At 42.2% G+C, this 16,599-nt stretch overlaps 3 protein-coding genes across 3 annotated transcripts; all 3 read left to right on the top strand.

Annotated features, from left to right (window-relative positions):
* Positions 1-5,276: 5,276 nt before the first annotated feature.
* Positions 5,277-11,402, top strand: LOC127779398 (putative anthocyanidin reductase). Its single transcript, XM_052306144.1, has 5 exons — positions 5,277-5,476; positions 5,596-5,765; positions 9,711-9,926; positions 10,036-10,424; positions 10,823-11,402. The coding sequence occupies exons 1-5, from the start codon at positions 5,371-5,373 to the stop codon at positions 10,965-10,967; spliced, it is 1,026 nt and encodes a 341-aa protein (XP_052162104.1). The 5' UTR covers positions 5,277-5,370; the 3' UTR covers positions 10,968-11,402.
* A 503-nt stretch (positions 11,403-11,905) lies between these two features.
* Positions 11,906-13,984, top strand: LOC127779400 (putative anthocyanidin reductase). Its single transcript, XM_052306146.1, has 5 exons — positions 11,906-12,077; positions 12,190-12,359; positions 12,842-13,060; positions 13,149-13,534; positions 13,690-13,984. Exons 1-5 carry the CDS (start codon positions 11,972-11,974, stop codon positions 13,820-13,822), a joined length of 1,014 nt encoding a protein of 337 aa, XP_052162106.1. The 5' UTR covers positions 11,906-11,971; the 3' UTR covers positions 13,823-13,984.
* A 1,053-nt stretch (positions 13,985-15,037) lies between these two features.
* On the top strand, positions 15,038-16,264 carry LOC127780894 (uncharacterized). Its single transcript, XM_052307881.1, has one exon. It carries the CDS (start codon positions 15,293-15,295, stop codon positions 16,262-16,264), a length of 972 nt encoding a protein of 323 aa, XP_052163841.1. The 5' UTR covers positions 15,038-15,292.
* Positions 16,265-16,599: the final 335 nt, after the last annotated feature.

Raw genomic sequence — 16,599 nt, 5'->3', positions numbered from 1 at the left:
CTTGACAAGGATAAATAATTATACTTTCATCTATCTAAACATGCTACTAGTTATTCCTCGTAAACAAACGATTAATTAATTATTACATTTCTCGATGCCCATATAGCCAATATTGTGTGGAAGAATGGAGAGTGACGCATTGAATCCGAGAAAGTTATTAAGAGGATAGGTTGTTGGATTGAAATATACCTATCAAAAATAAAATGCAAAATTTGCTACAGGACACTCAAAAAAATATGAAATTGGCTGAGAGACACCACAAAAATGTCACACGGCTGGTGGACACTATAAAAATGGTGTAATTAGCTATAGCACACCAGAGACAATATTTTATAATTTCCAGATCAAAAGAGGTGAGAAAATTTTTGAAATCTTGTGTGGAAGATGGTGCCAGGGTCAATTTCGCCATTTCGAAAAATTTCTCACCTCATTTGACCCATAAATTATAAAATATTGTATCCGGTGTCCTATAGCTAATTACATAATTTTTGTAGTGCCCATCAGCACTTGTCATGTTTTTGCGGTGTCTCTCAGCCAGTTACACATTTTTTGAGTGTCATGTAGCAAATTTTGCCAAAATAAAATTTTCAGATTTAGAAATATGCCTATCAAAAGTAGATAGAGGGAGTAATATTTTAATCTTCATATCAGGTAGTAAGTAATGTGAAACCAATAAATAGTGGAACAAGTTCACCTGAGGTCCCTTAACTTGTCAACGAATCCAATTTTCGTTCTTCAACCGCAAAACAAGATACATGTCCCTTAACTATCAATACCGGTGCAAAACAAGTCCAAGGTGGTTTGGATGGCGGTTTTCGCTAACGTGGCGCCTACATGGCTAATTTGACTCGGTCTTCATCTCACGTGGCATTGACGTGGAGCTTACCTAGCAATTTAATTTGGAAAATAATAAAAACCACCGAGCCCACATGTCAGTTACACAAAAACAATTAATTAAAAATTGGTGGATCCCACATGGGCCCCACATGTCATTCTCACCCTCTCCTCTCTCCAGGCACCAGCGGCGCCCGACGGTAGAGGAGGGAGCGGCGTGTGGCAACCGGCGAGACGGTCGAGGAGGGAGGACGTAGGGAGGTCGGCAATGGCCGAGTGCCGTGGGTGGTAACAGATGGAGGGAGAGATGCACAGCGGGTGGCGGCCAGCAAGGAGACAGGAAAAGGGTGGTGATCGGCAAGGATGGCGGACGACGAAGAGAGGCTCACGGTGCCCCTTCCGAAGTTGAGGATGACGACAACGATGCCGCAGCGTCCAGTCCCGATCTCGCGCAGATCTAGGACCCTGTCGTCGCCGCCCTCCTCTCATGCTCTCGTCATCCGTCTCCGCCCCCGTTGCCGGTGAGGGGCCAGGGAGGCCGGGAGAGTCGTCGGGGTCATCCCTACAGCTGTCGTCGTCGTCCGAGCCACTCCCGCCGGAGTACGACGAGCCCAGCGCTAGATGCGGTCGGCGGCGGATGCCCACTCCCTCTCTCTTGCCCGCACTTGGCGGTGGGCTGTCGGCGACTGGCGAGGAGGAGGCTGCTGCTTTGAGGAGGAGGCGCAAGGAGCGGAGAGGGAGGATATGGGGGAAGCTGGCGAGCGCGCATGGAGAGGGAGGCCGGCGAGAGCGGGGAGAGGGAGGCGATGCGCGGAGAGGGAGGAGGCGGGCTCCACCCCTCACCGGCCACCGCCCTTCTCCCTCTCCGCTCCCCTCGCCGGCCGGCGAGCTGAGCTCGAGAAGGAAGGATTGCCGAGACGAAGAGAGGAGAAGGAGGTGCTGACGCGTTGTCGTCCGTGCATAGAGAGGAGATTGGGACCCACTGACATGTGGGTCCCACTTTTTTTTATCTGACTGACATGTGGGCCTCACATTTCTTTTTAAATTTTAAATTTTGCTTCCAATGCCACATCACCGCCACGTAGGACAAGGACCAAGTCAAACCAGCCACGTCTGCCAAAACCACCATCAAAACCGTTCAGGGACCTAGTTTATACCGGTTTTGATAGTTGAGAGACCCGTTATATCTGGTTTTCTGGTTGAAGGACGAAAATCGGATTGGTTGACTAGTTAAAGGACCACAAGTGAACTTATTCCATAAATAGCTACTACTACCAATAAAGAACACTCCGCGGCCCAGAAGTCGGCCCGTGGATAGAGTGGGCCACAAAAGCCCATGAAAACTCAGAGACTCGGAGTTTTCTTGGCAAAATTTGCTACAGGACACTCAAATTTTGTTTAATTTGCTGGTAGACATCGTAAAAACGTGTTCTGGCTGAAAGACACTCTAAAAAGCTGGTAATTTGCTGGAGGACACTTTCGGCTGAATTTAATTGATAAATTCTTAATAAAGACGAGAATGCCCCTATGATCACATTCTTCAAACATGATGTTAGAGTAAAAATTTAGAAATTATGCAAATCTAAATTTGTCATCTCCCCAAGTACTTCACTAGCATACATTATATTCCATCTTTGTTCTAGTCTCAGCGCAAAAAGATTTTGACCTTAGGGGTACTCTTGTCTTTTTGAAGAATTTTTCTCTCCAAATGAGCTGAGAGTGTTCTCCAGCAAATTACCAGTTTTTTAAGTATCTTTCAGCCGTAATACGTTTTTACGATGTCTGCTATTAAATTACATAAAATTTGAGTGTCATGTAGCAAATTTTGCCCTTCTTCTCCGACCCTAGCCAGAAGTCCAAAACCATCGTTCCCCTTTCCTGTGCACTGCCTGTCTAGGCGCCATTAGCCAGTGGACAGGACGTAGTGGACGGTGTCTCCATCGAAGCGTAACGTTGGCCACAGACCGCAGCTAACTGCCTCCACCAATACCAGACCGGGCAGCTCCAGCCTCCAGATCGACTAGACCAAACCAACCTTGCCGCATGGAGTCACGGAGTAGTCAATACAAAAATACTGAACGCTTTACCAGTTGATCAGGTAAAAACCAAACTCTCAGTCAGAGCAAGTTAAATAGTAAAGCTAACTATAACCTTATATCTTATAGTATTACAGTTAATATGTATGGTAGACAAACTATAAGATTGTGTCTAAGTTTTTTTTCTCTTCTATATCTTTCTCTCACCTATGTATTATAAATACATTTATTTTGAAATGTGTGAATAGTTAACTCTTACATGAGAGCTAACTCTCTTCATTTTTATACTTCTCTCTTCTTCATATAAGTTTATAGTTGGCTTATAGTCTCTTACGTTGATGACCGGCAATGAGAAAATATAATTATGGGCATAACCCATTCGCGTTTTAAAGTTGTCATATTCTAGAGATCTTTTTCTACAATGTCTTATACCTGTACCTAAACCCATAAAGTTTGAATGTCCAACAGCAATTTTTACCTATAAATTATAGATTAAACTATAGTCTTTACTTCTTCTGATATTTTTTAATAGAACATATCTCTTGTTCTGATTTTTACAATATTCTAGACCTCCCGCAGTTATTTTATTAAGAACACGGCGGTCGATATTCTCTATTGCTAGAGCAGTTTCTTCTTTATATAATCACGGTTCTTACAAAATTAACTATATGCTGTCTTAGTTTAATTCGTCTAATAATTGTAACGATAACTTGATTATGTTATGCTACTTACATAATGTAGTTATACATCCAGTTACATGCTAGTTATAATATAATTACATCGTAATTATATTATAATTATATTTAAAAGTTTTTTATAAAGAAACTTACGAATATTTTATAGATACGTCCTATAATTAACTGGCTATATGAGGCATGCCACTCTTCTTCAAAGGATACCATCAGGAAGTAGACGTAGACATAGATAGAGAATTAGATTTAGATATCTCCACATCTGTATCTATATCTAAATATGAATCCATGTATATATACAGACATGACAAATATACAGATGCTGATACATAGAAGATACTGTTAGAAAAATCTAGTCATAATTTAGCATATTTTAATCCAAAAATATAACATAACAAACATGCCATACGAAAAAGAGTGTCATCAAGTTATATTGCTAACCACGAACATGTTAATATCATAAATAGCATCATCTAGTAACATGTTCAACACTAAAATGAATATAGTGACGTACCCAGAGAATACTTCAGATCTAGAGGCATTTGGGGACGTGATGGTATTGTCATCACCGTTACCGTCTCCTCTTCCATTGGTGGTAGACACGATCCGGATTATTGATATAGAGGAAGAACATGATATAGAGGAAGAAGTGCCGAGAGCAATCACGCGTTCTTCATGCTCACTACAAACTTGATCGTCCGCTTACCCGTGCAGGTACTCAGGTGGACGGAGTTCCGGAGGCCTACGTCCCGAACACTTATGCCCACATGTGCTCAGAACCGGAGATTGCGTAACCTGCTCAGGAACAGAGGATCAGAAGGGTGGTGTGTTCCATAGGAAGAACCAGGGAGATGAATAGAAAAAATGCCACGCTCACACCCATGGGCTCGGCTCAGTGAGGGCGTGTGGCAGTCCCACCACCACCTCATCAACCGCTCAATAAGTGCTCTCAATTAGCATTATATATAAGTCGAGTTCCCTCCATACTGGTTTCCAAGACGGTATTAATCTGGGAAAGTGATTTCATCCCTCAAGAGGATATCCCCTTGTTTCGTGCATGTTATCTAAATAGTCATCAAAAAAATTGGCAAGATAGATTAATATGAAATATATCACTCCATAAACATGATAGTTAAAATTCAACTCCTATAAGTTGTAACAAAAATAACAAATATAGATGGGAATGTACGATAACTATTTTTAGTTTAATTTGTTCTTTTTGTTACAACTTGTAGAAGTTGAATTTGGTCTTGCATGTTTGTGGGTGATATATTTCATATTAATCTATGTTGTTAATTTTTTTTTCAATTTTTTCATAACATTTTTTAGATGACATGCAAACAATGAGTGGATATCCCCTCAAGGGATGAAAATCTATATCTTATTAATTCTAATATTAATTGTGTACCCATGAAATTTATTAGAATTAAATTGGACCTAGCCTATTTAATTCTAATGAATACTCTCTCCGTTCCCAGATATCGTATCTAGATTTATGGCATAAACATATATGTAGCTATATTTTGGAACATAGGGGTGTAGATAGGCTGCGTGAGCATGTGATTTGTCCCATAAAAATTGCAAAAGAGAAATCGAATGGCGTGTGCGGCGGCTAGGAGATTGCAACGTGCATGCATGTGCTGTAAGTCAATAGGTGCGCCACTATTTAAATTGGCCGGGAAGAGATAGAGGGGAGAGAGAGAGCCACAGAGAAGACCCCCATTCCAAGCTTTGACTTCTCACTAGCTTGACTACTACCGGAGATCCAGCAAGAGCCTCGGCCAGGTTCAGACTTCAGAAAGAGGGAGATGAGCCGGGTGTGCGTCACCGGAGCCGCCGGCTACATTGCGACATGGCTCGTCAAGAAGCTCCTCGGCAGAGGCTGCGTCGTCCATGCAACCCTGCGAGATCTCGGTAACTCTCTGATCTTCCATGGTTAATTCCATCCACCTCGATCTCTCAGCTGCTAAGATAGCCAAATCCATCATTCAGAATTTGTGGATTAATTGCTGATCTGAAGAAATCGTACACAGGGGATGAGAAGAAGACGGCGCTGCTGAGGAGGATGCTCGGCGCGGCGGAGCGGCTGGTGCTGTTCGAGGCGGACATGTACGACGCCGCCACCTTCGAGCCCGCCATCGCCGGCTGCGAGTTCGTCTTCCTCCTCGCCACCCCGCTGCAGCACGACCCCACCAGCACCAAGGTGCGTACGTATAAATTAACATGTGCGCTGCTGCTCGAATCGATCGATCGATCGATGATCCCTTGGTTAATTAGTTTGGTCGTCGATCGATCGGCAGATTAGTTTACAGCTCACGACGGCGTGCAACCTCGTGACTGCTTTGTCAGTACACTGTGTCGTACTCCCTCCGTTTCTAAATATTTGACGCCATTGACTTTTTAGCATATGTTTAACCGTTCGTTTTATTCAAAAACTTTTGCGAAATATATAAAACTATATGTATACATATAAGTATTTTTAACAATGAATCAAATGATAGAAAAAAAATTAATAATTACTTAAATTTTTTTAATAAGACGAACGGTCAAACATATTTAAAAAAGTCAACGGCGTCAAATATTTTGAAACGGAGTAAGTATATACAGTAGTATGCAGTAACTGACGGCATGCATCCTAGATTCCTAGGACAACTTGTTGTTGTTCATGCGAGCAATCATGTACTAGTCTGTCCAAAAAAAAGCCAAATTCTGGCTATGAATCTGGATGTGTGTCCAGGTTCGTAGCTATGATTGGACTTTTTTTTGGGACGGAGGGGTAAATAGCATGAAGTACTTACATGAACAGTCATGAATACGATGTGAACAAACTAGCACTCCCTCCGCTCCAAAATGTAAGAGATTTTAGAGATAATATGATACATCCTAGTACTACGAATTTGGACAGAGAGATGTGATACACTCTATTATTATGGGACGGAGGGAGTAGTACTAAGGGCTTGTTTAGTTGGCAAAAAATTTTACCCTAACATATCACATCGGATATACGGACACACATTTGAAATATTAAACGTAGTCTAATAACAAAACAATTACATATTCCGCTAGGAAACTACGAGATTAATTTATTAAGCATAATTAATCCGTCATTAACAAATATTTATTGTAGCACCACATTGTCAAATCATTGCGCAATTAGGGTTAAAAGATTCGTCTCGCAATTTTCTGGCGAACTATGTAATTGGTTTTTTTCTACATTTAATACTCCATGTATGTGTCAAAATATTTAATGTGATAGCGTGAAAAATTTTGTTTGGGAAATAAACAGGCCTTACTCTCCTGTAAAAAAAAATACAGCGTTGTCAGTTGTTACTTCTAAGATAATGTACACATTTGCCATTGGGCATCCACAATGTAGTCCAAAAATGGTTCATAAGCAATATAATATTTCATTCAACCATCTAGCTAGTAACATTGTGGAACTAGTCCATAGCAAAGAAATAACAAAAGCTACCCATAAACATATGGGCTGCCCATAAAGGATTAAATATATTATTTATCTCTACTTCTTTTCTTCTCCTAATACTATTTGCAATCTATATACGTTATGAATGTTACAATAGTTAAAGTCTATATATGTGGGTCTCATCTATATGGACTACTTTTGCTATATACATTGTTGTTGCCTTATCATATATATCATCCACTTTGTCCTTCGTGAGTTTGTGTTAAATTTCTCCTTAAATCTTGCTAAGTTTAATTGTGCATTATTTCAAATTAAATTTGACTGTCTAGTGCAGTAGTGGTTGAGTCTGAGTTTGGCTGACAGCAACTAGAGGGAAAGCGATCGAGAGATATCGGGCTCGAATAGGACGTGTTTGTCAGCTAATTCGTCGGCTCGTCCACCGCTATCTGGCTTAAAATAACCCCTCGATCAGATCATTTTAGCGTGTCGTGGCCTGATAGGGGTTACTGGTCTTTGACTTAAATCTTAATCTTTTCCAAATATTTCCAATGGTTCGTCTGTATGTACTGGATTAGTATTAAAATGGTTTCACTAGTAGTGATTTCTATTTTCGGTTGCGCTAGTGTGCGCACGTGGTACTCCCTCTGTCCCATAATATAAGGTATTTTGAGTTTTTACTTGTAGTGTTTGACCACTCGTCTTATTCACAAAATTTATGCAAATATAAAAAACGAAAAGTTGTGCTTAAAGCACTTTTGATAATAAAGTAAGTCACAAAAAAATAAATAATAATTCCAAAATTTTTTGAATAAGACGAGTGATCAAACACTACAAGAAAAAACTCAAAATCCCTTATATTGTGGGACAGAGGGAGTATCTTTCAATATAATAATAAGAAAAAATAGTTTCTTTTATAATTGAAGAAAAAAGAGTGAAAGCTTTTTTTTTCTCTTTTAAGGATATACCATCTCTCATTTCTTGCAAGTCAGTGAAAACAGTTATGAATTTTTTTAAACAAAATGGACAAGGACGTACAAGGCAGATTAATATACGATTTATTACTTCACGGCATACAAGTTTAAATTTGGTGAAAAAAAAATACGATCATGAAATGGTGTGCGTACTGTAGTTAGAGTATAATTTATTCTTTTAAGCAACATGTTGAGGTATAATGAATTTGTGTGTGTAGGGATATGATGATTATTGATATATCTTATCAAACTACTTTCTCCGTTTCATGATGTAAGTCGTTCTAGCATTTTCCATATTCATATTGATTTTTAAAGAATCTAAACAAATATCATTTCCCATATTCCTATTAATGTTAATAAATCTAGACAAATACATCAATATGAATGTGGAAAATGTTAGAATGACTTACATTGTGAAACGGAGGGAGTATTTTTATAAAAAATTCGAAACTATTTCAAATGATATACAGGATATGTTCACTTTAGGATAAAAAGTCCATCTTTTAAAAAGTCACCGTCGATGACGTCCGATTAATCGACTTTTGTTACCTCGCGTGGAAAGTATCTAGCTCAATCTTTTTATTTTATTTTTTTCTCGGATCATATATATCTGAATCTTATCGATAGGAAAAAAGAACTCCATCAAAGCAGGCTTTCTTTAAGCCCACATATTTGGATGGGTCGATCGGGATTTCGATATGTCAAAAAGAAGTCAAATTAATGGACCAAATTAAAACGAAAAGAAAAATATCATGTCACGCGGATCAAGGGAAGAAAAACAATTTTGCTAAAATAATATAACATCATATTCTTTTAGTCACTGCTCTCTTCGTTCGTTTCAGGTTATAAAATGTTCTGACTTTAGTCAAAGTCAAACTGATTTAAGTTTAACCACGTTTATAGAAATAAATAGTAATATTTTTGACTTAAAATAAATTTATTATAAAAATATATTTAATTATTGATTTAATAAAACTAATTTGGTAATGTAAATATTATTACTATATTTATCTATAAACTTAGTTAAACTTTGAACCAATTTAACTTTGACAAAAATAAAAACACCTTACATACATGAAACGGAGGGAGTACTTACATATGCTTGCTACGGTATACTACTTACCTTTTGAGTTTCTATCTGTTCTATCTTCTCTTCTCCCTTCAAAGTAGATAATAAATTGATTTTTATCCTAATTTATTAGTGTAAAAACACTTTATTGGACTTTTTCAAAGAAAATGTGACACAAATAGCTACTAGTCCCGAAGTGAAATACTTGCATAAACAATTCCGAAGTTTGTGCACATGCTTTGACACGATCAACTAGCAACCGGCCGGATCATAGCATCAAAACATACTCAATCCTTCTTCTAATATATGACATCGTTGACTTTTTAAACATGACTAAATTTATTTTTAATTTTCTTTATATTTATAAAAGTTTTAAATAGGATGAAAGATCAAATGTTTTAAAAGAAATGAACGACGTTATATATAAAAGACATATAGCCCTATCGTTTGGCCTAAACAGCCAAAGAATAAGCCAAAATTTGAATTTTTAAACTTGATTTTAAAATGCTTTTAACGTAATTTTTTTTGTTACTGTTGGCTTTTAAGTCACTATAAACAAATCTACAAAAGTTTTACTTATAAATTAATTTTAATTTTCTAATAAGCCAAATAAGCTATTTTGTGTCAAATGGGTAACCGATGGGAAATATATAGATAATAATAGGTGTCGCCTTTTGCATGCAGTACAAGAACAACACGGAAGCGGCCGTGGACGCGATGCGCGTCATCCTGCAGCAGTGCGAGCGATCCAAGACAGTGCGCCGTGTCATCCACACCGCCTCCGTCACCGCCGCCTCGCCGCTCCGGGAAGACCACAGCGGCGGCTACAAGGACTTCATCAACGAGTCCTGCTGGTCTCCACTCAACCTCACCTACGACTTCACCAATGCTCATCTGAACGTAATGATAAATTAATCACCACCTAACTAATTGACCAACTATTCCGCTGTACTCTGCATCAACTAGTAATTAATAGAGCTTGACATTTTCTCTGATGGATTTTGTATAGGGTTATGTGTCATCCAAGTCGCTCTCCGAGAAGGAGCTCCTGAGCTACAACTCCTCGTCGTCGCCGTCGCCGGCGTTCGAGGTGGTCACCCTGGCGTGCGCGCTCGTCGGCGGCGACACGCTCCAGCCGTGCCTGTGGAGCAGCATCCCGGTGATCGTGTCGCCGCTCACCGGCGACGAGCTCTACCACAACGCCCTCAAGTTTATGCAGGCGCTGCTGGGCTCCGTGCCGCTGGCGCACATCGACGACGTCTGCGACGCGCACGTCTTTTGTATGGATCAGCCGTCCATCGCCGGCCGCTTCCTCTGCGCCGCCGGGTACCCCAACATGAAGGACTACATCGACCGCTTCGCCGCTAAGTACCCGGAGATCGAGATCAAGCTGAAAGAGTACGTGTGATGACAAATCGAACAAACTCTTGATTTTACATACTCCCTCTGATCTAAAAATATTTGACGCCGTTAACTTTTTTAAATATGTTTAACTATTCGTCTTATTCAAAAAAGTAAAGTAATTATTAATTTTTTTTCTATCATTTGATTCATTGTTAAATATACTTTCATATATATATATATATATATATATATATATATATATATATATATATATATATATATATGTAGTTTTACATATTTCACATAATTTTTTTAAAAAATACGAACGATCAGACATGTGCTTAAAAAGTCAATGTTACCAAACATTTAAAAACGGAGGGAGTATTCATCTTGATTAATTGATTAATCATGACTAAATTGTGTGTGGTTGCTTTCGTGTTCGTCTCTCTCAGGGTCATTGGGGAGGGGGTGAGGGTGCAAGCTGACACCAAGAAGCTTGTAGATTTAGGGTTCAAGTATAAATATGGGGTGGAGGAGACGCTGGATTGCAGTGTGAAATGCGCCAAGAGATTGGGAGAACTCTTATGTGATGTGTAGCAAAAATGCGTGAATTGCTTGGCCTTATACACATGGGTATACCGTGTATGTATTCAGTAAGAAACGAATGAACGACAAATTCGTTCTTGCTCGAATATTCGTAAACGCAGATCGATCCGAGATGTGAGGAAATGTTGGGTTATAGTCATCATCAACGGATCACAACTTTTGGACTGTTTTGAGATATAGTCATCTCTTACAGGTCCACACTTGTTACAGTTGATATTTTTCTTATTACTATTGATCGCCGACGAGGCATATATATATATTATGTAGGTTATCATCCATCACGAATAAAGGGTTTTATTGTAGTGATCTTTAATGCATATATCTCGTGGGAGCTATATATTGTTCAGCTCAAGCCGGTCAGTCCTGCGAGATATGGACCTGAAACTCGAGGATGGATTCTAATATCTCGGGTGGACATCCACCCGTTTCTTGTATGCCACCTAAATGATTATGAAAAAATTTGAAAAAAAATTACAAGATAGGTTAATATGTAATATATCACTTCACAAACATGCAAGTTCAAATTCGACTTCTACAAGTTGTAACAAATAACAAAAATAACAAACATTCACAGTCAATTTTGTTATTTTTGTTATAATTTGTAGAAGTCGAATTTGAACTTGCATGTTTGTGAAGTGATATATTACATATTAACCTATGATGTCAATTTTTTTTGAAAATTTTTCGTAACTATTTAGATGACATACAAGAAACGGATGGACGTCCACCCGAGTAACGGATGGACATCCACCCGAATGTTTAAAACAGTTTTCCCCTGAAACTCGATTCGTTCAGAGCCACATATGACATACCCACTTGCGTGCAGGAAAGGAAAATCAAACAACGAAAGTTTTGGTTGCACTCAGTTAGCCACACCGATCAGCAGGGCAGGAATGGATGGATATGAACAGTGCGATGACAACTACTGCTAAGATCACAAATTCACAATTCGTCCCACTCACTGAATCGATCGGTTTCAGAAGAGAGAGAGAGAGATGAGCAGGGTGTGTATCACCGGGGCCAGCGGCTACATCGCGGCCTACCTCGTCAAGAAGCTCTTGGAACGAGGCTGCGTCGTCCATGGAACCTTGAGAAATCTTGGTACGCAGTACAACGTATACTCTGCCAATCTCTCTCTCTCTCTCTCTCTCTCTCTCTGGTTCGTGTTTCCAATTCATGGAGATGGTGATAAACTGATAATATATCTTGACAGGAGATGAGAAGAAGACGGCGCCGTTGAGAGAGCTCCCCGGCGCGGCGGAGCGGCTGGTGCTGTTCGAGGCGGACATGTACGACGCCGACACCTTCGAGCCCGCCATCGCCGGCTGCGAGTTCGTATTCCTCGTCGCTACCCCGTTGCACCACGACCCCACCAGCACCAAGGTATGCTCGCATCCGTCCTTAAAAAAAACGAAACGAATCTACTACTGCAGGTGAGTATAACGAATCTATAAAGAGATATATATATCCAGATTCGTTGCACCACTATAGTTGTGTTCGCTGAAGCATGTTCCCAACCCGGAACAGTACGTACAGAAAAAGGAATAGTTCATTAGCACGTGATTAATTAAGTATTAGTTATTTTTTTAAAAAAATGGATCAATATTATTTTTATAAGCAACTTTCGTATAGAAACTTTTTGCAAAAAAATCGCACCGTTTAGTAGTTTGAAAAGCGTGCGCGCGAAAAACGAGTGAGATGAATTAGAAAACTTGGGGGTAAGAACACAGCTATGTTGGTTTTTTAAGGGACGGATGGGGTATACTGTCCAACCGAAAAGGCCATATAATTAACCCATAACTTGTCGTTGCTAATTTTCATATGTATCATCAGTAACTTAATTTGTTAATTTCCATCTCTCGCAGTACAAGAACACCGCCGAAGCGACCACGGACGCGATGCGCATCATCCTGAACCAGTGCGAGCGATCGAGGACGGTGCGTCGCGTCATCCACACGGGCTCCGTCACCGCCGCCTCGCCGCTCCGGGAGGACGGCAGCGGCGGCGGCTACAAGGACTTCATCAACGAGTCCTGCTGGTCTCCTCCCAACCTCACCTGCGACTTCACCAACGATTACCTGGACGTCCGTAATCGATCGATCGACATAATTAACCAACTCGATCACTCTCACGGTGACATTAATTTTTCTGATGGATTTTTGCATCATGCAGGGCTATGTGTCATCCAAGACGCTCTCCGAGAAGGAGCTCCTGAGCTACAACGGCTCCTCGCCGTCGCCGGCGTTCGAGGTGGTCACCCTGGCGTGCGCGGTCGTCGGCGGCGACACGCTCCAGCCATGCCCCTGGAGCAGCATCCCGGTGATCCTGGCGCCGCTCACCGGCGACGAGCCCTACCACAACTCCCTCAAGTTCCTGCAGGCGCTGCTGGGGTCCGTGCCGCTGGTGCACATCGAGGACGCCTGCGACGCGCACGTATTCTGCATGGATCAGCCGTCCATCGCCGGACGATTCCTCTGCGCCGCCGGGTACCCCAACATGAAGGACTGCGTCGACCACTTCGCCGCCAAGTTCCCGGACATCGAGATCAAGCTCAAAGAGTACGTGTCACCAATCCAACTCTTGATATGCTACCTCCTTATTAAAGATGTTGGACGTCATAGAAAAAGTTAGAGGGAGTACTATTCATTACATATTCATATTGATTATATAGTAACTGAATTTGTGAAATTGGTCTTGTGTTCGTCTTTCTCAGGGTCATTGGGGAGGGGGTGAGGGTTCAAGCTGACACCAACAAGCTTGTGGATTTAGGGTTCAAGTACAGGTATGGAGTGGAGGAGACGCTGGACAGCAGCGTGGAGTGTGCCAAGAGGCTGGGAGAGCTCTGATGTGATGTTGTTGTAGCAAAATCCCTTGCTTCGCTTTACCTGTACATGTTTAGAATAGTTTCCCTACATGTATACCGTGTGCGTACATTCAGTGTGCAACTGATTGATGAATGCTTGATTCGTTTCTACTCAATTATCCGTCTAACTGAGCAATAAACTAAACTAGCGAGCAAGTGCAGATTGATCAGAGGAAAGATCGTGAGGGGAATCTGCTAGAGTCCACGTGTCGGCCCATTGAATCGTGTGGGCTGCCGTCGAATCAAGTGGGCCGGGAGGCCCAAAAGAAAAATGGCTAGGACCCAGCAATTGGGAGCACTAGGGGTCGGAGAAGAAAACTTCAGGTTATGGGTTAATTGTGGGGAGAGTTACAAATCCGATGTCCTAAAAAAAAATCGGACGGTCAGATGTGTTTAAGATACAAAGCATTTTCGAGCATTTTCGGTTAATTGCCGGCGCCTCCAGGTTCCAGCCACAGTGCCTCCCTGAACGTTTAGCATCGTCGCTTGCAATGAGCCTCAAAGAGAGTGGTGAGACATGCATATGAATTCACAAACAAGTTAGGGAAATTATTGTCAAATCCCACGGCAAAACAGAATGAAGTATAAATAACAGTCCAAACAGTATTCTTATCCACACCAGAAATCACGTTAAGGAACACCTCCCATTAATTACTGAACCTCCTCAGGCCAAAATTAAAATTCCTTCTGAAATCCAAATAAAGATCTTCCCCTGTATGTATGTTGAAGCAAGCACGGATCGATCGATGGCCGTGATCATCAGAGAACGCGCCCGTATACGTACGTACGTATGCTAGTTTCTCTCTCCTAAAAACGAGTAAAAGTTATCCTATAAAAAAGTTTCTAGAAACAAAAGAAGATATATCTATATATACATATACTCCCTCATTCCCTAAATGTTTGACGCCGTTGACTTTTTTAAATATGTTTGACAAACTTTTGTGAAATATGTAATATTATATGTATACATAAAAGTATATTTAACAATAAATCAAATGATAGGAAAAGAATTAATAATTACTTAAATTTTTTGAATAAGACGAACGGTCAAACATTTTAAAAAAAGTCAACGGCGTCAAATATTTTAGAATGGAGAGAGTATATCCCTACGAAATCTCGGTTGTTACTTGTTACTGCAGTTCCGTTTCGTTCTTGTGTTGTGGTGCGAAACGGTGACGTGGATCACCCGACTTAGCGCCCACGCATCATACCGACTCAATCCTGTGTATTGTACGGTCTACTACTAGATATCTTCAGTGCTGCCGTCACCCACAACACAATCCTCCCTGTCTCTCTCTCTCCACTGCAGCAAAACCCTAGGAAAAATCTCGCTTAGCGATCGATCAAGCAAATTAAGCCCTAGTGATTTACTTACTCCCTACTTGCTTGTGCTGCCCGATCAGCCGATCTCCATCAGATAGATCGATCGGAGCAAGAACAAGGGGGAGCGATCATGGAGGGTAAGTCCAGCAGCCGCCATGCCGATCCCCTGGAAGAGGTCGAGATGAATTCGGCTTCTGAGACCGAGGACGACGACGACTGCCGGTACGTGATCCAATCCCGCCGCGACAACGACAACGACGACGAGGAGGGCATGCGGCCGGCGACGGCCTGCAAGCGCCGCCGCCGCCTCGACGACATCCTCGCGCTGCTGCCTTCGCCGCCCACGCTGTCTACCTCGTCCGGTTCGGAGGGGACGATCAGCGACCGTGACCACGGCGGCGACGTGATCCGCGCCGGCGACGACGCTGACCCCGTGGCGGCACGACAAGAGGCGTCGTTCCCGTGCCACTTGTGCCACAAGGAGTTCGGCAGCAGGAAGGCGGTGCACGGGCATATGAGGGTCCATCACGCCGAGAACGAGAAGGAGCCGCTGCCGCCGCCGCCGCCGCCTGCGGCAATGCCGGTTCTTCCCCAGGCTCGACTACCCGCACCCGGAGCATCACGATCAGGTGGACCGTACAAGTGCAAGTACGAGGGTTGCAACATGGAGTACAAGACGCACCAGGGACTAGGTGGCCACGTCGCTGGCCACATCAACAGGGACAAGATGGCCACGGCCAGCGGCAGTGGCGGCGCCGGCAAGCCGGAGGGCAAGCACCCGTGCAACGTATGCGGCAAAGAGTACCCGACAGGAGTGGCGCTCGGCGGCCACAAGAGGAAGCACTACAGGAAGGACCTTGATCTTACCCTCTCCCTCGCACCGCCCGGAGAACTCGCCGCGCCGCCTACACCTGCTCCTGCTCCAGCGGCCATCGCAGCGGTGGAGGCAGAAGCGGAGGTGGCTGAAGATGGAGATGGAGGAGAGCCAGTGCCGACGACTCTGTCAACCGGAGCCAGAAGAAATGTGGTCGTGCGGATTTGGGGCGTTGATGTGGAGAAGCCGGTAGATGATGTAGAGGAGCAAGATGGTGGCAGCAACTAAAGAAGATCAAAAGGATAGCAACTAAATAGAGAAGATTAAGAGGATAGTAGTCAGCAGTTCAGTGTTTATTTAGATACTTATTCACGTGTTTGATGCAAAGCAATTGCCACTTTGTTAGTTTAGATAGTGAGGACTTTGTTCAGTTGAAACAACCAATTCTATAAAGCTATTATTTACAAAGAAAAAATATATATCTTTCATTTAAAAGTTCTTAGAGATTATTTTTTTTAAGAGATTGTGTACGCACGCACTGTCTTGCGAAATCCCTAATCTACACCTAGTCGCGCACAGTGCCTACTGCGTGACGCGCCACGTGCCACGCGGGGAAAGGCGGA

The sequence above is a fragment of the Oryza glaberrima genome, chromosome 7 (assembly GCF_000147395.1).
Source record: "Oryza glaberrima chromosome 7, OglaRS2, whole genome shotgun sequence".
In the NCBI taxonomy this organism is placed as follows: domain Eukaryota; kingdom Viridiplantae; phylum Streptophyta; class Magnoliopsida; order Poales; family Poaceae; genus Oryza; species Oryza glaberrima.
The sequence above is the reverse complement of the archived record's forward strand: the minus strand, read 5'-3'. Positions and strand labels throughout refer to the sequence as shown.